At 41.2% G+C, this 27,173-nt stretch overlaps 1 protein-coding gene across 3 annotated transcripts; it reads left to right on the top strand.

The window, feature by feature from the left end:
- Positions 1-355: 355 nt before the first annotated feature.
- On the top strand, positions 356-25,569 carry LOC135915454 (pseudouridylate synthase TRUB1-like). 3 transcript variants are annotated; one of them, XM_065448536.1, is made up of 8 exons: positions 356-700; positions 1,986-2,066; positions 2,679-2,734; positions 7,851-7,907; positions 8,429-8,510; positions 14,654-14,851; positions 22,126-22,182; positions 23,878-25,569. In XM_065448536.1, the coding sequence occupies exons 1-8, from the start codon at positions 562-564 to the stop codon at positions 24,090-24,092; spliced, it is 885 nt and encodes a 294-aa protein (XP_065304608.1). In that variant the 5' UTR covers positions 356-561; the 3' UTR covers positions 24,093-25,569. The 3 variants fall into 3 exon arrangements, with proteins under 3 accessions (XP_065304608.1, XP_065304624.1, XP_065304616.1); XM_065448552.1 differs by having other exon boundaries at positions 357-484; XM_065448544.1 differs by lacking the exon at positions 7,851-7,907 and having other exon boundaries at positions 358-700.
- Positions 25,570-27,173: the final 1,604 nt, after the last annotated feature.

Genomic DNA, 27,173 nt, shown 5'->3' with positions numbered 1-27,173 from the left:
GGATCGTCGGGATCGAGCGAAACTGCGCTCTTTCGAGCGCGCGCGGTTCCAGATGTCGACGCCATCACGCCGCTCAAGCATGCTCAAGTGCGCGTCAACCTTTGCTTTGAGCTCGCGCGCCCTTTAAAAATCGCCGCCGCGCGGTGAAAAATGTGAACCTAGTGCCGTGGTAAGGAAAGAGTTAACTCTATGCAATCGCGGTCCAGAATTCCGATACAGATGGGGCTCAATCGCGATCTAAAAAGTGTGTTTTTTTTTGTGTGTGGAGAACTTCGACTTTTTTTACTTCTTCTTTCTTATCGTGTGATCGCCCCTTTCTAAGGGCAACGGTTACTATCATCATCATGAAATATGGATATGGATGCAATTTTAAGCCAGAGATATGCCAGCTGCAGGTTAATCCTAGGGGTGTGATAGGGGCAATAGGGGTTAATGCTCGTAAAATGCTCGTTCTGTGGCACTACCACGCATGTTGTGTGTAATGGTTGGTTGTTGTAGTGGTTCTTTATTCTATGGTAGTGTCGTGTGTCGTGCTCCACCTGTTGCCTAGGTAGTTTTAAAATGAGCTCGACGTCGCTTAGTAAACGTCTGATAGTGAAAGACTCTAGAAAGATTTTGCGTGCGATATTTCCTGTGCTTAAGGAGAAGACTGAAGATATCAAAGACATTACTGAGAAGCTGAAGCTGGTATTCAACCATGGTACTGAACATAAATGACTTGTGTGAGGAACTGCGTAGTTGAAAACTGTTGTGTGAAAAGCCACGGCGACAAATTAACGCAAATGTTAGTGTGTGGTAGTTTTACTGAATAGTGGTTAATGAGTAGCTAGTTATTAAATAAAGCAAAGATACTGTTATTAAAACCGAGGAAAGTGCTAAGAAAATATGACTTTTTTGTTATATGCAGCATATGAAAGTAATGAATAATACAAAAGAAGTTGGCGGTTAAAACCGAGCATATTTGCATCTCTCTTTTGGGAAGTTTAAAAACACCAAGAACACTCCTCTGTGAAAGACTGTCAACCTTTGCTTTCCGTTACTCTGTTTACTGTCGACCTTTTATTAATGTGCTGTTTTACGCCTGTTGGGAAGGTGTGGAATTTGGTGTTTCTGTACTTATTGCATACATTAAGCAATTTACCCTCTTGCAAGCATAAATCAGATTAAGGGTGGTGGGTATAGTTGTTGAGCTCAGAATGCCACAGTTGTAAGGAAGACTTGAGCTGTTTACCCAATTAATGAGGAAAAGGTTAAAATTAGAAAAGTTTCACTTCCTGCTGGCTTTGGTTTTGGTCAAATTTTACATCAGGATCACACTTTTTTTAATTCATATTGTTCAATAAAGCACTATAGTTTTGCTTGCTCGGTTTTCCTTGGGGGAAAAAAGAAAATTCCACCTTTGTATGCACACCTCGCATTCTGAGGAGCAAGCTACTGGAGAGAAATGGATTGGTCTTGCTGCCTGCAGACAGCAGTCTGGACAAACTAGGGAAACTGCCCCAAGTGCTTTAACAATGCAGCCCCCCCCCCCCCCCAATTTTTTTTTTCTAAAATTTGACCTAGGACAAGTCAGTTGCAAGTGCAATATCGGCTGTGAAATGTGATGGAAAAGGAATGCAGGCTGTACACTGGTTGGTGCACAAAGCATTAATTTGTGGGGTTATGTTTGTCTCCCTTGTTGTCTCATCTTGATAGCACTTTATTGCACGTTTAGTAGTTCTTGGTACATAGTGCACTTTCTAAAAGGTGTAAGCTTATTGTAGGAAGTGCTGGGCACGAGCACAGTGGTGGCAGAGAACTGGTATGATATTAATTTATTTAGTTTATTAGTTTATGTCGTGTAGGATTAATCAAATGTACATGTTATTTCAGTGACTGCCAACGTTAGTTGAAATACCTGCAGTCATGTTAGTTTGGTGTTTAAAGCAGTGTCTTGTTAATGATCATGCATTAGGAGCTCAAGCATAAGTTCCTTTTCCTTTTAGAATTGGACATTCGACTTCAGGCCTATGGTATTAATGTTGCTGCGATTGGGCATTTGGAGGCTTCTGCAAGAGGTGTGATTGGTGAGTGTCTTTAACCACAGTAATCACAATAACCACAGTAATACTATCCAAATATGAATAGGGCCACTCGTTCAGAGAAACCTCTGGTTTTCAGTACCTTGTGTCAAAATCGGTTACAAATTCCTTTTTACTCAGTACCATTGCATTGATACACTGCACATATTTCATAACTGCATTATCTGCTTTTGCTGATATGCACTCTGACCACATTTTGCTGGTGATCTACCCATTGCTTTGGTGCTCTACGGCCATCATAGAGGACTATTCGGCACCATAAGTGCCATTTGCCATTATCATATGCACATTCATGCCCCTGAAGATTTTCGTAGTGCCAATTGATATTTTTGTGTGTGGGTGGTGCACAATAATACAATAACGGTATTCTCCAGGCAAGGTTGTAAACTTCACTGTGGAGTATGTTGATTGTAGTTGAAACACCATGATGGATAACAGACACAACTAAGTGCTCATTTATTGGTCCATGTTTGTGTTTGAGTTGGTTAGTCTGTACTTGGCATACTTAATTATAAAGCTCACCACCTAACCTGACATCATGTCACACAGACTTAAAATTTTATGAAGCAAAATAAAGTTGGGTACGTCTGATTCTAGGTTACTCTGTGGGAGCAAGCAAAACTGCATTACGGTGGCTGAGACTTTCCAACAGGGTGAGTGTATTGTGCTCAGCAGTGAATGTAAATTGTAAGTGAATTGCCATCTTTGTATTCCAATAAATGATTGTACAGTTGTCAATTTTTCTTTTCCTGCTCTCGCATGCCATAATATGCTTTATTCGGTGCTTTATGTTCTCCTTTGTAGTATGTTATGTAATTAGTATTTGCTTCTCTTTTGAGGATACATGCTGTAGCAGCTTCGTATCCTTGCATTGCAAAACTTAAAGGCCAACTACAACAGAATTTGTTTTGCTGAATCAATTGGTCATAAATGAATATTATATACTATTGAAGCAACCTTGTCAAAAATGTAGGGCTGGTAATAGTTTAATTTTCTTATTAACAGGCTTTAACTAGCACTGAGTAGATGGTGCATCTGGTGGTTAGTGGACAAGACAAATCCCAGCACATAACTTTCGAGATTTACAGCTTGCCACAGATGCCACATAATCATGGACTCCATGCAGAGGAGCTGAACTGGTTCTCAACATTTTAGATTCTGAGTCATTTTCGGTGTGCAGTAATGGTGTCATTCTTTACATTTTCACTCTCAAAAGCATGTATCTTTGGAAACTTTTCGTGACTCATCCATTCATATTTCAAACATGGAGGCTGGTTTATACACTATCTGAAACAGCTTTTTATGTAGTCTAGAATTTTATTCCATTTGGCCTTTAAAAAGAACTTGACACTGGAAAGAGGGAATGGTAACTTGGCTAAGACAAGCTGTAAGTAGAAGAAATTTTTAACAAAACTAAGATCTCATTCAGTATCGCGCATAGGCAGGACAACACTAAAGAAATTACCTTGATATATTTTGCCTGGTTTATTCTGTGGAAAACAACATTTTGGCATTTTTATTGTAGTCCTGCATGAATGTTCTATCTGCAAATAAAATCATTTAGAAGTCAGCACTGTCTGTATCCATATACACAGCGCTGGCTCATATTGCTAAGCATTGCTTTGTGAGTTCCTCAGGAGAAGTAGATTTCCATCTGTGTCACATAGAGATAGCATTTGTCATTTGAAGTTTTTGACCAGCTGTATAATTGTGTGTATAACGCTGGTACTTCATATGCTGTTGCTTATTTCATTGAATACAAAAATGGTACTCCATGCACATAATGGCACTCATCTTAAATAGTATCATGAAATATATTTATTTTCTCCTGGCCCAGTTGTTTAGCTCTTTGATGGAAGAAGAAGAATTTATTTATTCACTCACGAAAATAAAAGCACAGTAACAAGATATACAGAAGGAGGTCCCAAAGCTCAAGGCTGTAGGGGAACCTCCTGTTCTAATTGGAAAGATCAAAACAAGTTAGGTTAGAGCAAATGCAGCAAAATTGTAAAGTTGTCTACAAATAATTACATATGACAGCAAAAGAACTGAAACATTATATAATAGTACACAGAATTGCATTTTGAACAAATAAAAGTAACAAAACAATTCAGTTTAATGCAAATACAGCAAAGAGGTAGACTTGTTTAATGTGTTAATGCAAGAAAACAAGTAAACTTGAAACATGGCATAATGCTGTACAGAATTACATCTTGTACTGAATTAAAAACAAAACAAATCAGGGGAAGTGAAATGTAGCCAAGAGGCAGTGTTCTAACAAGTACTGACACAAGGAAGTGGAGTGAGATGTGGTGAAATGTTAGAGATATAATGGTTTACACATAAGGAAGCAAACAGAACATGTTAAATTACATCACAGCATTCACAAGTTAAGTAAATATGAGAATAAAAGCTTTTTAAAGCTGCCTATACTAGGAGACAGCTTTATGTCCGTTGGAATACAGTTCCAGTAAAACATCTATATGACTGAGAAGTGAACTTACCAAAATTATTTCTGATTTTAGGTAATAAGTTGTTAGCTAATGCAAATCGAGTATTATTATGATTAGCAAATTGTTCAGTGTTAAAGATTATTTGGGGAATGTTTGAGTGAAGGCAATTATAGACAAGGATTGCCATGTTTAATTGAAATAGTTTATGAATTGTGAGAATGCAATGCTCTTGCAAAAGAGCAGATACACTACATTGGGGTGACTGGAAAGTAATAATGCGGATGGCCTGATTCTGGACGTATTGTAAAGGAACAAGATGAGAGCTATATGTGTTGCCCCAGGTCGCAGTGCAGTAGGTGAAGTGACTGTGAATGAATGCATGATAAAGAGAAAGCAAGATTGGTAGACTAAAGTATGGATGTGCTTTTATAAGAATCCGGGTACCATATCCAATTTTTTGCTTTAGATGTGCAATATGGGTAATGTACTTTAAGTTGGAATTGAGGACAACCCCCAAAAAACGACAATGACTTGAAGGTTTGATGGGATAACTATCGATAGCTATGGTCGGAATATTTATTACTTTCTTTTGAGTGGGGTGAAGTAGCACGAAGACTGTTTTACTAGGGTTAATTTCTAAAGAGTTACGACGAAACCAGCGAATAATGTTTTCCAAATCGGTATTGAGCTTAGAAGTTAGGCTATTAATATAGATGTCAGCAGTTAGAATCTTAGTGTTGTCCGCATAGAGATAAGATTCACGTAGTAGTTCTGCGGTAACCTGCAAGGTGGAGAGAAGTAATTAATAAAGGGAAATCATACATCCACCCGTTCGTAGCAATTGCTACAAAGGAAACCAATACGGGTTCCTCGAAAGAAAAACCTCAGAGTTGAAGAAAAATTCGTCCTGGTCCGGGACTCGAACCCGGGACCACCGCCTTTCCGGGGCAGCCGCTCTAGCATCTGAGCTAACCAGGCGGCTAGCAGATGGCAGGGCGAAGTCGAATTTGTCGACAACACACGAAGCAAAGGCAAGTGTTTGACGTAGTAGTTCTGTGGTAACCCGCAAGGTGGATGTCTGATTTCCCTTTATTAATTACTTCTCTCCTCCTTGCGGGTTACCGCAGAACTACTACATCAAACACTTGACTTTGCTTCGGGTGTTGTCGACAAATTCGACTTCGCCCTGCCATCTGCTAGCTGCCTGATTAGCTCAGATGGTAGAGCGGCTGCCCCGGAAAGGCGGTGGTCCCGGGTTCGAGTCCCGGACCAGGACAAATTTTTCTTCAACTCTGAGGCTTTTCTTTCGAGGAACCCGTATGGGTTTCCTTTGTAACAATTGCTACGAACACGTGGATGTCTGATTTCCCTTTATTAATTAATAGAGATAAGATTCACAATGCGAAAGATGGGCAGTTAAGTAATTAATGTAGATAGTGAAGAGTAATGAGCCTAATATAGACCCCTGAGGAACTCCCCTATCAATTAATTTGAAGTTAATAAGGTGATTAGAAATGCTAACAGCCTGTTGTCTGTTAGTTAAATAATTGGGAACAAAAGCCAGCGCCGGTCCTACTACACCAATTGCATCTAATTTAGTAATTAAAATATTATGAAGAATTCAATCAAACGCTTTGGTCAGGCCAATAAACACTGCTCCAGCGTATTTACCTTCGTCAATGTGGTGCTTTATTCGACTTTTACAATTATAGGTTGATGTTGTGCTACAAAGATTTCGTAAAATTTGGCATTGATGATACAATTCATCTGGCAAAACTTCGAGAAAATACAAATATTCGACAGACCCGACATAAAGAAATGTGGTTCGTACCTACCCCAAGAACCTCCTATGATGAGCAATCTTTATCTCATACATTACCTTCGCTTTTAAACCTATTAGACCGACAAAATTTTGATCCCTCCAGAAACCAAAACTCTCGCATTAAACGTTTTTGTCAACTTATTTATTTGCAAGACTAGACCATGCCTTCTTATTCTCCTAATTTTGTCCCCCACTGTTATTTATGAGTGTTGATTATTTCTTGCCGTCTTGTTTCACTCTGTATTACCCGTTACATTGTGATGCTTTTTTTTTTCATTTGTTGTGTATGACTGGCTGTCATCTTGCTGTTATGCCAACTTACAAGGGGTCGGGACCTCGTCAAGCTGTCCAAGCTTTTAGTCCTGTACTCCTCCTTCTTTAAGGAAATAAAATGATTGATTGATTGATTGATTGATTGATTGATTGATTGATTGATTGATTGATCACTGAATAAAAAAAGTGCAAGATTAGTAGAGTAACCTGCATGAAAGCCAAACTGCATGGTGCAAAGAATGTCAAATTTTGTTAGATACTTATTTAGATGCTTTTCAAAACATTTCTCTATAATTTTGCTGAACACGAATAATATAACAATAGGGCGATAGTTAGAAATCAACCCCCTATCACCTTTTTTTACATACAGGGACTATTTTGGCTTTAAGTTTAGATGGAAATACACTGCATTTAAATAAAAGGTTAATTATATAAGAAAATGGGTCTGGTGGGTCATATTGGTCCCATTTTTCAGAGCAACTTCACTGTGCTGTAGCAATGAAATATAACAACTACGACTGAATGTTTTTGTGTGGCTACATTTCTGTACTTCTCTTAGTTATATTTTATATTCACCAAAAAGGCAGAGCACTTGCACAGACTGTTTTCTTCTTTTTCCATGGTGTTTTGTTATTTCAAGTCGCTACAAAAATAAGTGAAGTCTTCCTTGAGCAATATTTCTTTCTTGCACGGGAGTAATGATAGAAAGTTGAAGCCTATCTTTTCCTAAATCTGTTAATTGAAATTATTTGGGCATTCATGACAGCTGTGTACTTTCTTGATTTTTATGGCCTTAGGCATCACACTTTGCCATAACTGTTCCTAGCAATAGCATATTAACCATTCATTAGCCTCGCCCACACATCACAGTGCTGTGAGAAATGCATTAGCCTTTAAAGCTTTTGAAGAAGTGTCTGTTTTTTTTTTGGGGGGGGGGGGGGGTAATTTTAATGATAATGAGTAGCCCTGAACGATGATGTTGGTATACAGGGTGCTCAACAAAGTCAATAGAAGCATTTGAAAAATGCATTTATTGCTTGTATAATGTACTACTCCCACTGGCAGATCCAGTGGTGCCCCCGCCCTCTTCGTGCTACTCTTTCTGCCCCTGACTAGTGTACGCAGGCTATTTCTGATTTTAGACGCTGCCACGATGAGCTAGAAGTGGGCAACAATGAAAAACTTGTCCCACTTTTTTCTCCTATGCAATATGTCCCTCAGCAGCAAACGGCATCAGCGAACATGAGGGACAAGAAAGGAGACCGAGACTATCACAAGGTAGCACTAGAATTATTATAGAATGCTTGCCATTCAATGACTTTCACTTTAACCATTGTTTAAGCATTTTAACTACTGCTTAACCACTGTGTAACTGGTAAGGTGTTTACTTCAAAGGACTTTAGTTCACCTGTGTATCAGGGGTATTATTTAAATTTTGTGTGCTGATCTGTCAGCTCCCTTCAGCTTGTGATAACACAGCTTCCCGCATTCTCTTGCAGTGTGTTGGGGTGAGGTGTTTTTTATGTACAGTCATATGCAACAAGAAAGTGTCATCTGTATTATTTTTTTGCAAACATATCGCTTGTGCCCTACACGAGATACTTGCATACTTCCTGCCACCCAGCAGGAATACTGGCGTGACCCATCACTGACCTAGAATGCAGCGAACATGTTAACAGAGGAACTTGTCTAGACATGTGACTGTATATGTCTCTCTTGAATTGCGCCTTTAGTGGCGTGCCGTATACCATTGTAGCCAAAGTCAGCTTTTGGCTTATGTTCATTGTTGAAATTTTCAGAAGTTTGTTGTCAAGGGATGCTTTGGTATTGAAACGAGCACTTATAATTCTCTGGGAGAAGTTGTTGGGATAGCTCCATATGGTAAGAAATATTTTGGTATTGTTTCTCATGTAGAGCAAATTGTCATGATGAATATAATGTGTATAAAATGGAACACAATACTGAAACATTTTCAACAACCAAGCTGATGAGCCTTACACTTTGGGCTTTCTATTTCTATAGAGATGGTATATCCTCCTCAGACCCCCTAAAACCCGGTGATACAATATTGTTATGGTCAGTTCTTATTGTGATCTGGTCTGTTACAAACCTAGAATGCTCCATCAAACAGTATAGATACATGTACAGAGCAGCATGTCCATGTATGTGTACAAAGTGACTATCAGATTTGTTCATTGAAAAACTTTTTTTGTTGACCAAATACACAGTGAAAAGTTTTTAACATCATGTGGCAGCTTATTTTGTTCATTTTCCAATGTGGATTGCTGCATAATTTTGTGGCATTTGCACTGTAATTCTTTGGTGTTCTAGAATCATTTTCTTGAAAGCTAGTGACATCAATGTGACCAAAGTGTTAATAATGTGTGCTGCGTGTACCTCACTTAAATTTAGAGCAGAATGTTATTGTTTGCTGCTTTGAGTTTAACATGGTAAGGATAAACTCCAGTGTCGAAGAGCGTAGATGCATGGTCTGAAAAATAATATGCATTTTCCTTTGGCTTCAGGAGGTTGATGTTTTGCTGCTTGGATGTCTGCTTTTGTAGTGCTATTGCATTGCTGTTACATGTTGAGTAATTTATTCCCACAAATGTAAGGTGACTTAGCTTTCTTAAAGGGCCTTGCAACACTTTGTGAACACGGTAAATAAATTTTTGTAGTCACTAGTCAGTATATTAAGAGAAAGCTTTAGCTTGGAGGCTTCTATCTAAACTCAAGGAATCGAAGAAGTCGTTTTTCTCTGCAACAACTGCACTGAATTTCGTGGGGTTTGTTATATTTTAACGAAAAAGTATAGTGATCGTAGGAAGCAGACTTCTAATTTATGCCATTGATGCTTTTATAAAAATAGTTTGAAATTGCTAAATCTTGCATAAATATCGTGTTTGTAACTCTATCTTTCAGTAACGAAAATTATGTCACAGTTCTGTAAACTGCTCTGAAATATACCCACTAATATGCGAGTAGTACTTTTGTGGAATTCATATGTCAAATTTATCTGCTTTAGATACACTAATGAATACAGTTTACAGAAGTGCGATATCTGTTTTTGGTGTAGAGTTGTGGATTTGTAAATTTCCTGCTTGTAATCTTTTTTTCTTAGCTCTCTGATACTTGGCAATTATTGTACAAAATGTCAAACCCTGAATCAAAATTCTGTTTGCTGCAGTCACTAGAAGTTAACTTTCTCTCTCAAATGCAACAAATTGCATTCAAACCAGTTGGGGCCCTATTGCAAAACCCAGTTTCCAGTGCCATGCTGGATTATGGGCCCAGTGTCGCGCGCTGGATACTGGTGCACTGGGCAGGCACAGCATACTTGAAGGCACTGGCTACTGGTGCAAAAAGCAGCTCTAGAGTGTGAAATATGTGATGCCTGGCCACCATATATATATATATATATATATATATATATATATATATATATATATATATATATATATATATATATATATATATATATATATATTTAATACAGAAAGCACCAGAGAGTGTTCTAGTGCAATAAAAAAAAGAAAAGAGTAAAAATAAAAATGTTTGGAACCAGATTTGGTCCTCTGACCTACAGATCCCAAGCCCGGATGGATGGATGCTATAAGCACGACCTACTGGAACTCCAGGTCTGCACAGATATCCGGCTTCTATGGGAGCTACTTGCACCCACTCTCGTTCAGCCGTTGGCTGTTGATGTCTCCTTTCTAACCTGTTCGTCTGCTACATTATGGCTGACTGGTGCGGCGTTGTAATTAGTATGATGGCTGTTGTGTTGTGATGAACTGCTTACCTAGTTGATTTTTGCGAACACAGTGACAGTGATGTCACAAGGCTTTCATTGGTCACTTGGCTCCAAAAGTTGACTGCCCGAACCTGAGAAATGATGGTGCGTGTAGTTTGCTGCTCTCTAAAATAGTGTAATTAGCCACTCCTATTGCCTTTTTCAGGCAGTAGCAAACTGCACAGATCTTGCACATTATTATAAGTCACATTGTTTACAGAGTTCATAAAGTACACAATAGTTTCATTGTATACGTTGCAAAGTTCGCTTCTGCGCTGTTTAGAAAGTGGAAGCCACCGTAACGTTCGACAACGGAACGATTAACACTCATTCTAACTCTTAAAAGTTGTCCATGAATGCGTCGTGAGTTCAAAAAGAGAATTATGCATACAGCTTCACTTCGTACGTTTCTTTCGCACCACCATTATGCTGCCGCCGTTCCACGCACACAAGCTAGCTTTGCAGTTTGAAAACAGTTCCGCAACACAAGGTCTGCAGTGCAGCACGTTTTAAAGCATTGGGATCGCTTTGTAGTTTCTACTAAACTAGGCATCTAACAACTTAAAAACAAGCTATGCTCAGCTTTCCTTGAAACAGGCTCGATCGACCTATTGCACATATCGGGTGCAGAATACTTTTACCAGATCACCTGCCTTTCACTATGGCACACAGCAGTAAATCCTGTCATCTACGACATTAGGCTATCTGTAATCAACTCAAAAAAGCTATATTATCCTATGAATCTTTTAAAACAATTTTTGCAGTCTCTTATGGAGGCTAGGAAAGGGAAATTTATACCATCTAGCATTGCAGCTGCCACTTGTGCTCGTTGTTTACCTTTCTTGCACCACTCCTCCTCCTTTAATTTCACTATTCAAACGCAAAGCATTCGCTAATTCTTGTTTTGCTCTTATATTCGTGAATTTATTCATTTACCACCAATACAAGCGCATTGTGCCTGCCATAATGGCAGCACTATCGCTGAACAGGTCGCAGAAGCAGACGACAGCGAACAGTTTATAACTAGCACCACTCTGCTCTTACACTCTGTCCCTAGCGGCAAAAAGGGCGAACTAGAACAGGCATGCTGGAGCAGGAAGTTCTGTGCAGGTCTGGAGTTCCAGTAGGTCGTGGCCACAGATATGGCTATGAGCGTCCGCTTTGTAACGGGGCTGTAGGTGTCATGGTCCAGGCGCAGGTTTAGTTTCACAGAGAGACATCTTGCAGACATGATAGATGTGCTATCGCCCCGCAACAAAGACTTACGCCTGTATCAGATGGAAAAAGTTGTTGTCCGCATTCAATATTATGCTTGCAAGTGCCACAACACCGATTTTTGCTTGCGATTGGTATTTTAATTTTGAAAAAAAGTTCTAAATGATTCGCCGACCCGGGACGCTGTATGGGCTGTTACTGTCGATTTTGGTAGCCGTTTCTTGTTCTTCGCACAAGGGATATGCAGCGTTTTCTTAGTTCAGTGATGCGTTTCAATCTACATGTCTGTCTAGTCGCATATCTTCGTCAGAGAAGCGTAGGCTAGTGCTGGCAGGCTTCGGCGACAGCACATATCCCCATGTTTATAACGCGTCACATCGGCGCTCATTGCTTTTTCTACTGACACTGTAGATACGAAAAAAATTGTTTATTTAAGAAAACTGATGCGAAAGCTGTAGTAATATAGAGTGATTTCTCTTTGTTAGACTTATTGATTCCTGAGCCCAGGCCAGACGGGCCGATAGCATGTAGACGGACTCAGCGGATACGCTAGGCCTAAGATTCGATGGAAGGGACCGATCTCGGCCAAAGCCACCTAGTCTCGGCGCGGGTACCTGGCGAATGCTAAAATGTGTACTTGAGCCTCAGGACCTTTTATCTATTATTTTTTTTAGTACACTAGGGAAAGTGGAAGCGCACGAATCGCCTCAGCTTTGTTATCGGTGCGATATTATCAATCAGCGGTAGACTTCGAACTCGGAGTCTGTTCAAACGCGTCTGAACGACGTCTCGCCACTTGTGAGGTTAAACGCCACTTGTACAAAATTTGATGCCTAGTATTTGCATATGCTCGGTCTGTTTAATGTCCCCTGGTAGTGTTATCACAGCTCGACTTAAATTACACTGCGACAATGGCGACAACTCGCAGTCATCGGTTACGTATACAAACTACTAAAAAACGAGGCGTCCTCTACGTTTGTGTGGTTTCGTTCAAGAATGTAGCAATCTGCTCTGTCAAAAAGGAAAATGCAAAAAAGGAAGTAATCTTCAGTGTCAAATATGCATGCATAGACAGGGCAGCTCACGCACCTTTATTCCAAGCAGCTGCGACACGAAACAGACTTTTATGACCTAAGGATATAGTGTTATTTAGGATAGCACCTAGCGAAGAAATCATATAAAGCATTTAATATTCAGCAGCGCCTATACTCCTTGTGTACTGGAACCAGTGCGGCACAAACGCAACCAGCGCAGTTTCCAGTGCGAACCTGCGAGAACCAGCGCGTGTACAGCAGCAGTGCGGAGGCACTTACAGCACAGTGGCGCCCCAGCGTCATGGCAGTGAAACCAGCGTCTCGTGTAGCGTGGCCACGACCTACTGTATAAATATTATACAGTAGGTCGTGAGCGTGGCCCAGCTCTTATCCAGCGTTCTCACTGGCGTCCCAGTGACTTCCAGCGAGCGCCAGCGTCTCCAGTGCGATCCAGTGCCCCTCCCCCCCCCCCCCCCCCCAAGAAAAAACGCGCTGGTTTCTCACTGGAATCAAAGCACTGGAAGACGCTGGTCTTTGCAATAGGGGTAGGGGAGGGGGGTTGCCTCATAAAAGCATTTCTGCGTTTTACATCTACTTGAGTAGGTAGGCTATTGGCCCGGAGCTGAACCTTCCTCTTAAATTCTGGACCAAATACAGTAGAACCTCGTTCATACGTTTGGGGGGAAAACCGCGAGAAGAAACGTACTAAACGGGAAAACATACGATCCGAAGTAACAAAAAGAATTGACAGACTCAACTATTGTTGACATCAACGTAATGCGAAGTGTCGCGCGGATCGTTGCTGCACGAGACGCCGACGCGCGTCGAGCAGGTAGTGCTCCGGCGACCCGAGACGCGTTTTGTTGTTTTCCTTTTGTATGGTGATTTAAGAAGGCGACGCGAAACCGAAACGAAATTGAGCTGGCGGGCGATGCCGGTTGCCGCCGAAGCGACATCGCTCCCCTGCTGCAGGGAACGGCTGCGCGTTTGGATCTTCGCCAATTAAAAGCGTGCAGTACGCTACCTATAGTACTACGCACCACGCGCTGTAATTAAACAGATGGGTGAAGATACTTATCGCGATAGGTTTGGCGGCGATAGCTGTGAATGCGGCGTGCGACGACCCGGGAGGAGATTTGCTGGAACCGAAATGAGAAACCGAGTGCGCGCCGGCGTTTTCACGCCAGACGAGCGGACGAGTATTGCAGTGAAGCTGCCGCGGCGGGCAGCTATATACAGTTTTCGATCGCGCGCGACTCGCGCATTTTCTTGTTTACATGGGATCTAGCAGCCGGAAAACGTATCATACAATCGCAGTTTGGCGACGTACTGAACGTTTCTGCCGAAAAATTTTGTTTTTCGGGAACATATGAACCGGCAGAAAATGAGCGTGACCCTATTGAGCAATTTTTTCTGTTCTCTATTGCGAATGTTGGCGCCGGGAAAACGTACATAATGGGAACATATCGATGAGGTTCCACTGTATTAGTGTATGTGCAGTTGGGAGCGCACAGTTTTGCTTGAAAATATATCCTGTGTTCAACTTTTCAAACCCTTGGCACTTTGTTCTTATAATCTTGTGCCCATGGGTATTGTATGGCTATTTTAGGTACTTCATGTCACTCATTCTGAGTGAGAGCCCTAGCAAATGCAAATTGATAGCATTGGCTTTCATTGCAACTGCTGGACATGGGTGTGGAAACTTGTACAGGCAGTACGTATGGCACGAAAATTAAACATAGCCTAACAGCATTTGTTTCCTATCTAGCAGATGGGAAGTGGAATAGTGGCACTTGCATAGTTGCATAGAGACATGTTACTATTCCTGACCTGCATACCATACATTCACTCTCTGTTCACTTTTGCGCCACCGGTGTACATGTGTGTAGATGTGTTTTGTGTACATGTGTATTGCAGTGAATGTCATGGGAATGTGCCTCTTCACTTATATTTAAATGTCGCTGCTGAAACTCTTGTTACAGATCACATAACAGAAGAAAAGTTGATGCAGATGTTCCCACAGTTCCTTGGTCAAATCAAACAGGCAGTCAGCCCTATTGATGGGCCTTTGCCTCAGTCGGAGAACCAGCCCATACGAAACCATGTTGCCGTCATGGAGCATCTGGCCATTTGTCATAGCATCAGCTGTACTGCGCTTAATCTGCCTCACTTTTCACTAGGTAATCCTTTCATGCATTCTTCAGCGCACGTGAAACAAATAAGTGTTTAGCTGTAACACCATATTGATAACATAAATGTGAAGTAGGGTAGGGCTTTAAGCCATCAGCGAGGATATGAAAACAGCACTTAAAAAGATATGTAAACCTGAGTGCATTCATGTTCGAGCTCATGCACTTTTGGGATGCTGCAAGATCCCCATGGCTGAGAAAACTTTTGTTGAAAGCTGCTGCCATCCGTTTATTAAGAAATACTTCATCATCATCATCATCATCATACTGTTCTATGTCCACTGCAGGACGAAGGCCTCACCCTACGATCTCCAATTACCCCTGTCCTGTGTCAACTGATTCCAACTAACACCCGCGAATTTCCTAATTTCATCACCCCACCTAGTCTCGTGCTGTCCTTGACTGCACTTCCCTTATCTTGGCACCCATACTGTAACCCTGATGGTCCAGCGGTTATCTAACCTGTGCATTACATGACCTGCCCAGCTCCATTTTCTCTCTCAATGTCGATTAGAATATTGGCTATGCCTGTTTGCTCTCTGATCCAAACCACTCTCTTTCTGTCTCTTAATATTATGCCTAGCATTCTTCGTTCCATCACTCTTTGCACGGTCCTTAACTTGTTCTCAAGCTTCTTCGCCAACCTCCAAGTCTCTGCCCCATGTGTCAGCACCGGTAAGATGCACTGATTATACACCTTTCTTTTAAATGATAATGGTAAGCTTCCAGTAAGCAGCTGACAATGTCTGCCGTATGAGATCCAGCTCATTTTTATTCTTCTGTGAATTCCCTTCTCACGATCAGGGTTCCCTGTGATTAATTGACCTAGGTAAACGTACTCCTTCACAGACTCTAGAGGCCAACTGGCGATCCTGAACTCTTGTTCTTTGCCTGGCTATTTATCGTTATCTTTGTCTTCTTCATATTCATCTTCAATCCTACTCTAACACTCTCTCTGTTAAGGTCCTCAATAATTTGTTGTAACGCGTCTGCAGTGTTGCCGAATAGAACAATGTCATCAGCAAACCGAAGGTTGCCGAGATATTCGCCGTCTGTCCTTACTCCTAAGCCTTCCCAGTTTAATAGCTTGAATACTTCTTCCAAGCAGGCAGTGAAAAGCATTAGAGAGATTGTGCCTCCTTGTCTGACCCCTTTCTTTATAGGTATCTTCCTGCTTTTCTTGTGTAGAATTAGGGCAGCTGTGGAATCTCTGTAGATACTTTCCAAGATATTTACGTAAGCGTCCTGTACTCCTTGATTACGTAATACCTCTGTGACTGCTGGTATCTTTACTGAATCAAATGCCTTTTCGTAATCTATGAAAGCCATATATAGAGGCTTATAGTACTCTGCGGATTTCTCTATAACCTGATTAATGACATGGATGTGATCCATTGTAGAGAATCCCTTCCTGAAGCCAGCCCGTTCCCTTGGTTGACTGAAGTCCAGTGTTGCCCTTATTGTATTGCAAATTATCTTGGTGAATATTTTATATAATACTTGGAGTAAGCTAATGGGCCTATAATTTTTCAATTCTTTAACATCTCCCTTTTTGTGGGTTAGTGTAATGTTTGCATTCTTCCAGTTTTCTGGGACCCATGAAGTCAGTAGACACTTCGTATAAAGAGCCGCCAGTTTTTCAAGCATTATGACCATCCATCTTTGATTAAACGGAATGTTATTCCATCTTGTCCTGCTGCTTTTCCCCTTTTCATGTTTTGCAAGGCCCTTCTAACCTCATCGCTAGTTGTAGGGGTCTGTACAACCTCTTCATTACTGCTTCGATTGGAGGCATAGTGGCTCCTTTGGGTTCTGTATAGGTCAGTACAGAATCATTTCGCTGCTTTTACTATACCTTCGAGATTGCTAATGATGTTACCTTGCTTATCTTTCAGTGCATACATCTTGGTTTGTCCTATGCCAAGTTTCCTACTCACTAATTTCATGCTGTGTTGATTTTTTACTGCTTCTTCAGTCTTTCTCACGTTATAATTTCCCTTATTTTTGCCTTGTTGATCAACCCGCCGTGGTTGCTCAGTGGCTATGGTGTTGGGCTGCTGAGCACGAGGTCGCGGGATCGAATCCCGGCCACGGCGGCCGCATTTCGATGGGGGCGAAATGCGAAAACACCCGTGTGCTTAGATTTAGGTGCACGTTAAAGAACCCCAGGTGGTCAAAATTTCCGGAGTCCTCCACTACGGCGTGCCTCATAATCAGAAAGTGGTTTTGGCACGTAAAACCCCAAATATTATTATTTGCCTTGTTGATCAGTTTTGACAGTTCTGCAAATTCTATCTTATCTCTTGAGTTGGACACTTTCATTCTTTGTCATTTCTTTGAGACCTTTTGTTACTTGGCAGAGCTTACCTACTGGTCGCCTTTGTGCCTTACCTCCTACTTCAATTGCTGCTTCTGAAGCCAGCCTAGTTATGGTTGCGTTCATTACCTCTATGTCATCTTCGTGCCTCAGTTCTAAGGCTGAATATTTGTTTGCAAGCAGCAGACTGAATTGGTCTGCTTTTACCCTTGCTGCCTCTAAGTTGGCCTGCTTCTTCTTGACCAATTTTACTTTTTCTCTCTTCAAATTGAGGTAAATCCTAGCCCTCACTAACCTATGATCTCTGCACTTTACCCTTCTAACACTTTAACACTTCTACATCCTGCACTATGCTGGGGTGGGCAGAAAGTATGAAATCAATTTCATTGCTTGTTTCACAATGAAGGCTTTTCCAGGTCCACTTTCTGTTACTACCTGATGAAGGTGTTCATTATTTGCATCTTATTGCTTTCCACGAATTCTAACAGCATCTCACCACTAGCATTCCTAGAATCGATGCCGTAGTTGCCAATTGCCTGTTCACCCGCCTGCTTTTTCCCCGCTTTTGCATTGAACTCACCCATTAGTACAACATTCTGAGTTTGCACTTTTCTCATCGCTAATTCAACATCTTCATAAAACTGATCTACTTCATCATCATCGTGACTGGATGTTGGAGCATAGGCTTGTACTACCTTTAATCTGTACCTCTAATTAAGCTTGATTACGACTACAGCTACCTTCTCATTAATGCTGTAGAATTCGTCAATGTTGCCTGCTATGTCCTTATGGATTAGGAATCGTACCCCGTGTTGCTTCTTAACTGGGAGACCTCTATAGCAGAAGACATGGCCGTTAGTCAGCACTGTATAAGCCTCACCAGTTCTTCTAATCTCACTAAGGCCAATGATATCCCAAACAATGTCTGATAGTTCCTTGGATAATCCTGCTAAGCTAGCTTCACTCGACAGAGGTCAGTGTTAAAGGTTGACCTAATGCCATGAACTTCTAAAGAAAGGCTTTGCACTGGTCTAATTTGGTGAGGACCATTGCAGGTGTATCCATACTTGAAATTAATAAAACTAGGCTTGATTATTTTTATAGCTAGAACTTTTCTGCTAGAACCTAAAAGCAAGAAAAGTAATGTGCTGATTTCTCATTATTTTTTCAATTAAGTTTTGACAAAGTTCAGTTAAAATCAGTTTAAGTAATGTTAGTATTGCTGGGTAATTGTAGATGTAAAGGTAGAGGTAGATGATCATAGTGAAAGTTGCCAGTTGGTTTCAAACTCAGTTTCCTGAACACACCGCAGCCTGATGCTCTACCCATGATACTACGGACTACCCAGTGACCCAAGTTGGCATGAAAGAGGTTGATTGAAGAGTGGCACATACTCTGTGTCACATACCCAGTGATCCAAGTTTGTGTGAAAGGGGTTCACTGAAGAGCAGCACATGCCCAGTGTCACATACCCAGTGACCCAGGTGGTTCTCACAGTTGGTTTCAAACTCAGTTCCCTGAACACAGCAGCCTGATGCTCTACCCATGATACCACGGACTACCCAGTTACCCAAGTTGGCATGAAAGAGGTTGATTGAAGAGTGGCACATACTCTGTGTCACATACCCAGTGATCCAAGTTTGTGTGAAAGAGGTTCATTGAAGAGCGGCACATGCCCAGTGTCACATACCCAGTGACCCAGGTGGTTCTCACAGTTGGTTTCAAACTCAGTTCCCTGAACACAGCAGCCTGATGCTCTACCCATGATACTATGGACTACCCAGTGACCCAAGTTGGCATGAAAGAGGTTGATTGAAGAGTGGCACATACTCTGTGTCACATACCCAGTGATCCAAGTTTGTGTGAAAGAGGTTCATTGAAGAGCGACACATGCCCAGTGTCACATATCCAGTGACCCAAGTGGTTCTCACAGTTGGTTTCAAACTCAGTTCCCTAAACACAGCAGCCTGATGCTCTACCCATGATACCACGGACTACCCAGTTACCCAAGTTGGCATGAAAGAGGTTGATTGAAGAGTGGCACATACTCTGTGTCACATACCCAGTGATCCAAGTTTGTGTGAAAGAGGTTCATTGAAGAGCGGCACATGCCCAGTGTCACATACCCAGTGCCCAGGTGGTTCTCACAGTTGGTTTCAAACTCAGTTTCCTGAACACAGCAGCCTGATGCTCTACCCATGATACTATGGACTACCCAGTGACCCAAGTTGGCATGAAAGAGGTTGATTGAAGAGTGGCACATACCCAGTGATCCAAGTAATTGACCCATGTAATTTAATTTACAGCTTAGGTGCTTTTTGTAACACCTAAATCAAGGCTATTTTTAAAAGTCACTTTATAGTATATGTCTTGCACTAGCATGAGTGCAACTGCCATGTTGGAGCACCAGAAGGACAGTGGGAAGTTGCACTTTAATGCTATCTACTTATCTCTTATTTTCACTATTGCTATGGAAGCTGCGAACTGTTCTCCAATAAAATACCTGTAATGTGCCAAGCTTAAGAATTTCGCAAAATATAACAGTGACAAGAAAGACAGAACTTCTTTTCTTGTACCTTTCTTAATATTCAATTATAGACCAACTGGCTAATCTGCAATGTCAGATACAAGCCATTTGATGTTAATCTCAATGCAAGCTGGAGTCCTCTGCCTCTAAAGATTTTCCTAGGCTATTTAAATGCCTCACTGAATAGTCCAAACCTTATATTTAGAAGTAGATGTTCAAAGGCCTTTGAGACACTGCATATTTTAGCAAAAAGAAAAAAAATGCTCCTAATGACAGTACATGGTATTGATAAAAAAGCAAATTTTTTAAGCAACAGAAACTTTGCTACTGTGAACATGGGATGTCAGCACAATTTGCCTTAATTTGATAAATAATTAATGCATTTCCAATTTAATAAAATTTTTATAATAATTTTATGCCAGCTGTAAAATTTAAGACAGCCAATGTTCAGGCATCATTTTTTTCTCAGATGAACACAAGTCTGGAGGTACCCATCCTAAATTGGGCATTAGGGTTGAGGATTGGGCGAGTTGGTATTGCATTCTAGAACTGGTACGGTGCAACATACAAGGGAAGAAACAAGCCTGGCCTTTGTCTTAAGTGACATCTACCTTGCTCATCATAACCAACTGCTATTGAGCATGCTAGATAAACAAAGTGTTGTCAAAGTATGCCGTTTTGTAGATGATTTTTTGGTCTTTGTAGATTGCGACAACACTGCTCTCCAGCCCACATCAGACGAAATTGTGAAAGCTTTTAACAGTTGCTTTCATCCGCTTGTTTTCACCCATGAGATGCCCACTGACAACAGCTTAAGATTTTTAGACCTCAATTTACTTCTTTCACATGACCATGTATGCTGGATGTATGAACCAAGAAACGGGAAACCTCTTTTATTATTTAACTCGGCCCATTCTAAGCTGGTTAAGCGAAGCATAACTAATCTTTGTCTCACAAATGCCCTCAGGAAATCCTGTCACCATACCATGCAGCGCAGCTTTGCAGGTCAAGTTCATCGACTTTTGTGCACCAGGTACCCGGCCACACTACTGTCGGCCATAGCTCAAAAGCTGTTAAAGCAGCTAAAGAAGGATAGTGACATGGAAGCTCAACAAAGAAATAGTGATCACAGGAGGCTGGTAGTCATACCATATTTGCATAACGTCTCTCACAGATTAAAAAAGATTGGCCGCAAGGGTAACGTGGAAGTAGTGTTTTCTGCGCCGGTTACGCTACGCAGGCTCTGTACTGTCATAAATGTGTTCCATCCGCACACTACTGTCTGTTCGACTATGCACAAGAAGCGTTTTCAGTCATGCATTGTTGGAGTTGTTTATTCAATTCCACTATCATGCAGAAAGAGATATATAGGTCAAACTGGTCGCTGCTTTAAGGAAAGGCTAAAAGAACATAATTACAATGTGCACCAGGCTATACAGGGACACTTAGGAATTCACTGTCGCGACTGTGGATGTAAACCAAATTTTTATTGGTGTAAAGTGCTAAAAAAGCACCGATCACAACTTACTGGGGAGATCATTGAAGCTGATCTCATAGCAAGCTAAGTACTAGGGCTGGCAGCATGTGCGTTAGCGTGCCATCTTTGTGCCTATCTCCACAGGAAGCAAGATTTTGTGATCAGTTTAACCTTGCATGATGAAATTGCGCGTTCTGTGACCCATGATGTTGTAGCCTTCTATCGGTGTGACATTTTGTGAAGTGTTGTGATGACTTGTCCTGATGCTTTCTTGTAGGTATATATTTCGTGCAACTCTCTAATAAACCAGTTGGAAGTCAGCGCTCTGTTCCTTTATCTGGCCGGCTCGGCTTGTTTCTTCCCTTGTATGTTGCGCTGTACCAGTTCTAGAAAACTAAATTGAGCAATGGTATATGTTATAATATCACATAATTTTTTCCCAAAATACCTTCCTCATGTTCTACTTCAGCATGGTGCACTGCAGGTTGCTAGTGTGTTTGATGAATAAACATCTTGAAACTGGCATTAGTCTCAAGATTCATGGTAAATGAACACGCCGTGAGCAGTGGGGCTTACATTCCACAACTAGAATTTTAGCCATAAGCTTGCCAATGAGATAAATGATTCAGTTACTAATTGGTGCATATATGCACTTCCTGACATCTTCTACTACTAATATTGTGTTGCTAAAAGCCACCGCCTTTTGTCTCTTGTGTTTTATGTTCGAGAATTTTTTTTTTTTTTACATTGTGGCTTAATTAGGTTGCAGGGCAGTTAAAGTGGATCAGAACAAACTCTGCTTATTTCAGACTTTAAACAAGTAGACCATTTAAGTGTCGAACAATTTCTAAGCTACTTGAATAGTAGCATTCATACTACTGAAATTAAGAAAAGGTAATTTTTCATGTATCTCGCTACTCTCTTCCTCCCACTCTTTTTTCCAGAAATAGTGTGCGGGCCGGGCTTTTCACCTCGAGTATTTGTGCACGACTTGGGAAAAGGTGTGTGCTCTGCATTCTCTTTATACAGCTGAGCCTCCTTGTGTTAAAAAACAATATAATTAAATATAAATAATGAATATAATGAACGAAATGCAATTCCTCTCTGAAGCCCTATAAGAATATGTCAGTTGTATTTGAGCTGTTCTAGAGCAGACAAAAGTTCTGTAGACGTCGTAGGGTAAGCCTTTGGTTCCTTTCGAATGCAATGTAATCTATATATGCCAGCAAAAAGTTAGGTGAACTGTAGGAGATGATATAAAAAATGCAACGTCAGAGGAAGCTGGTGCGGGAACTTAAAAGGGGGCATTGCCAGTCACCTTTCTTTTCTGTGTATCTTCTGGCCTAGCCTCTGCACGTAATAATGTAGTGATATTTTTGGCATTCTAGAAATGAAGTTTACTAATACAGCTTAACATATGTTTTCCGTCCATTGAGGGTTATTTGGGGTCCATTGTCATGTGGAGGGTTAATGCTTCTTTTATTGCGATAGCAATTACATGAACACACCAGGCGAATTTCCGCCATTGTCGTTGACATTGCTGTAATGCTCCATATACAGTCCAAGTTTGATAGCGTAGTGGCTGTGCGCTGTATGCTATAGATGCAAGAGAAATGTTGCAAGGATTGTTTCACACGCAGCGACTCAAGCGAAAAAACTTGCTGCTGCCGCACACGTCGCTAAGCAATTGTCGCTGCCAGCTTTCACATGCATTGACAACAGTGTGATTTCCATCAGAGCGGTGCCCAAAATTGAATGCAGCTTTGAATGTATTCACACCTCTGTTGTTGCAATAAAATAACACAGAAATACATCTGAATGCCGTTACTTGAAAATAGAATAAGATGTATGCTTTGTTGTCATTAATAGTATTATACATTTACGATTGGTTATTTCTCAACTTCGGAGATACCTGCACAACAGGTCATAAAATAAACATCAGCAGAAAAGCCCAATTTCAACAATATTGCTGCGATTGCTGCGACTCTGCAACAGCATGACCAACTTGGCAGGCATTTGTGGAGCCACGGGAATCGCTGTGTCGTTGAATGAAACTCGCACCATGGGAAACAGCCTTTAGCTGAGAAGGATGGTGGCTTGAGGCAGCGACGTCTCCTTGCGCGTGCTAGGAGGGGGTTGGGAAGGGAGCAGGTAGGTGCACATCTCTTGAAAGGAAAAATGGACATCCACCCGTATGTAGCATAAAGTTACAAAGGAAACCCACATGGGTTTCTCAGAAACAAAGCTTCGTAGTTAAAGGAAAATGTTGCCCTGGTCCGGGATGTGCTGCTGCCTGCACCCTATCTCGGAGGCACTCTACAATGTTTGAAGGCTAGGCGGCCCAAGATAGGCGGTGGCTTCCTGTGCGATGTGTTCTCGCGCACATAGTTCGTATTGAAGTGAGAGGCAGCACGAAGAGAATTCGCTCGCCACTGCTGCTGCTCGTCATCATGCTAGCGTTCTGACAGCGAGTGTCTGTGCTCATCGATTGAGATGTTTTCATGTTTGCCTGTGCGTATGTGACAACATGCTTGTTAATTTAGTTAGTAAGCAAATGTTTATAGCAATTTAAGCGCCTGGTAAAACTACTAACCTTACTTTGTATAGCTGTTTAATAGTTTACTATCGTAATCAATGCTTCGACTTTCAGGCAAAACTGCGTCTTTTGTCTTTTTCTTTTTGTCTGCTGTTTACAGTATTGGGTAGCTGTGCTCATGTGACACACATGGAGTTGACACAGTACGGTCCCTTCACACTTGAGCATGCACTGCCAAGCTACAGATGGACATGGGAAGAAGCCAGAATGACATCTGAGAAGCTGCATAGCCTCTGGTCTGCCCATATTGAAGATGTTCGAAGGGAAATGAAGGACAAAGCTGACCACTTCAAGAATGTCGCGAGGTACTTTTAACACAAATTGGAAATTCACAGGCTTACAATAAATTATGTTACACTGATTTATCAAATGTACAGGTTTACAATAGGGTTACACTGATTTATCTTCAGCATGTATTTTCTCTTTGCTCCCTTTATTAGTCTTCAAAAAGAAGAGAGAGGGAAGAACAGGTATGAATACAATTCACATTTTGAGTTTAACGAAAGATTTGGTATCTTTCTTTGCAAAGAAAATTGTGCTAACAATGCAGAGCTTGCAATCCCCTGCTAACTCATATTTGGCATGTTGTATGAGAAATATACATTGCAAATGATCCATTGCAAATGTCTCTAGCCACCATTTTTATTTGCTTGAAATCTTTTCATGTCATTGCCTCATAACTGGGATGAACAGATGCCCAGGCATTCCTGTGGCACACAAAAAAATTACAGCATTCAGACATTTGCAGACTTGCATACATAGTGTGTATAATTTTACACACTGCTGTTTTGCTCAGATTTGATTGCAAGCACTAGTGACTTAATATAGTAAACTCTCTTTAAACAGAACATCAAGAGAGCAGAGTTAATTGGTTGCATTTATCAGGAGTTCTATTTACTGAGAGACAAAGCTGAATACAATTGCATGAATACAAAACTAACCAACCATGAGGATAGTGTTACGTTTAAGTGGCACTTCCATTTAAGCAATTTCCATTTATTGAGGTTCCATTGTACTTTCTAGCAAGCATCCATAAATATTTAGAGCCAAATTATGGGTACATTGGAGTAAACTATACCAGTTTCTGGGATTTCCAAGTTTCACACTGTTTACTAAAGCATTCTAAAATTATAACTGCAAGCGTTTTCTTTGGCAGACTTAGTATTTCTACAGCAGTATATTCAGTGCATGAAGGCACATCACCTAATTTAATGACCCTTACTTGCATGGAGAGCATAACACATAGGCTGAGTTGTTTAAGCAAGGCCAGCAGCCAGCATAGGACAATGTGATCTTCATGTTTAAAAAATCTATTGACATAAAATACAGTCAACTGTGTCATTGCTGGTCCTGTTTTGTGGACAGACAAGGAAAGCTGTTAAATTCAGGCTTTTTTAAAAGCATTAACACAAGCCGAATGACTGCTTCAGAAGTACTTCAGAAGTACTGCTTCAGAAGCGGTACTCTTTTGGCATTGGTACCAGAGTATTGCTAGACAAGCAGGGTGCTAAATGATTTGCCATTGGCGTTGCTGTAATTAATGAGGTTGTGCCTTACTGGAAGCTTTTGTGCATTGCATGGTTGCTTTTTGTACAACATGACTGCGCTCTGTGAATGAAGGTGTGAGCACTGCATGGTGAAACAAATGATGCAAAATAAATAACAAAAGGCTCACAGTTTCACAGCAATTTTTTTTTTAGGTTTGTCTCTTGTCAGCTTAATCGGTTTGTTGCAAGAAAGTTGTTCCACCATTTTGTTTCAAGCATCAAAAATAAAGCAATGTAAAATCAGGTATTAGCTTCTATGTTCACTGTCCTGTAGCTGCACTTTTAGCATGTGATGCCATGTAAGCATCAGGTGTTATGCTAGCAGCCACTTGTGAGTTAGGTAAAACCTGCAATGCTACAAAAGGAGCCCAGGATTTTCAAAGGCAAAGGGTTCACTAACAGAAGATGCAGAATTAACTTTTGAGGAATGGTCAGATATGCTTTCCTTGGCAAGTTCGAAAAGTGTATAAAAATAAACGTTGTGGTATTAGCAGCTCTTGTTATTGTGTCAAAGGAGTAATTGCTGCTTAGACGACGAGCTCAAAGCACTTGCATGAAATTTGTAACCCCCTTTGACATTGGACACAGCCTGGTAAAGAGAGTACAAGATGAACATTGATGCTCCCTGAGAGGAGCATCGCTGTTCCCCACTGTGGAATTGTAGAAAATTGAAGCATTGATCTTCCAAGTTCATGTCTACAACCATGAAAAAAATATCAGGTAGGCTGTATCAGGGACATAGCTACAGTGGGGTATGTGAAACATCTTGTGTGTGCTGTTGATTGTGTATGGGCACTAGGGTACAGAGATGACATAACCAAATAAACAAGTTACATTTATTCACGCATTAGAAAGCTTACAAACTTAATTTATGTTACAGTTAGTGGGGGGGGTGCTATGGTCTAATTTTGCAATCGTACTCGCTCCCTATTCTTAATGGGCCCGTTTGTCCTGCGGAGAATGTTTAGGCACTAGGGTACAGAAGTGTGGCGCCCGAGACTGTCCTGCAACACTTGAGCTACAGTACTCGAGCCCGCTGCACTCGTAGATGGTTCAGGCTCCATTTCTTTGTCATCAAAGAGGTTGGATATCCCCCTGTCTTGCCGCCAGAGTCTGCTCGTGTCATTTTTGGGTCACACCTGTCAAACTAAGCGGTGCCATATCTGAACAAGCATGAAATTTCTGCAACACATTGCACACTTGTAGGCCTTATAACTTCTCATGAACACCACATGCGAGGCTAAATTTAGCTCCATTTGCGTCAAGCATACGTGGCATGACAATGCCGCCATTTGCACAAGCGACACATGCATGATCAATTAATGGCCTTTTTCCTCTACGCAAAAATACCAAAGTGAAGTGCATGAGATCTTCATGCATTAGAAAGCCTAAAACTTGCGATACAGCCAGCGGGAGTCCTACGGTCTTATCTTACAATTGTGCTCACTCCCTAATTGTAGTGGGCCAGCGTGGTCAAATGTGGTGGGCACCATAGAGTTACTATAACCAATTCTACAGAAAAACCACCTTGTAGCGCCCATACACTGAATTCGGTAACCACAAGGGCGCCACCATGTTGCTACTCTGTGCAGGCACGTAGGTGCAGACGACAAAATGCAGTTCAGACGAGACGCGCAATCAATGTGATGCTGAGCATCCCACTAGGCCTCCCACACTATGGTGGTGCTATCTAATTCAGGCACTTGCAAACACATTCTTTCACGCACCATAAATTTCATATCAAAATTTTATAAGTAGCCATCGTACCTGTAAAAACATATATGTATATATGCTATGAACTTTACGCATAGTCCATATGTATGCGCTACGTGTAAATGCTTATTTTTGC

Source organism: Dermacentor albipictus, chromosome 1, assembly GCF_038994185.2.
Source record: "Dermacentor albipictus isolate Rhodes 1998 colony chromosome 1, USDA_Dalb.pri_finalv2, whole genome shotgun sequence".
NCBI classification, from domain to species: domain Eukaryota; kingdom Metazoa; phylum Arthropoda; class Arachnida; order Ixodida; family Ixodidae; genus Dermacentor; species Dermacentor albipictus.
The sequence above is the reverse complement of the archived record's forward strand: the minus strand, read 5'-3'. Positions and strand labels throughout refer to the sequence as shown.

Coding starts and splice junctions, on each gene's coding strand:
- LOC135915454 (XM_065448536.1), top strand. CDS start 562: ATGAGCTCGACGTCGCTTAGTAAACGTCTGATAGTGAAAGACTCTAGA. Junction 701..1,985: donor GAAGCTGGTATTCAACCATG/GTACTGAACATA, acceptor TTTTCCTTTTAG/AATTGGACATTCGACTTCAG. Junction 2,735..7,850: donor GGCTGAGACTTTCCAACAGG/GTGAGTGTATTG, acceptor TATGTCCCTCAG/CAGCAAACGGCATCAGCGAA.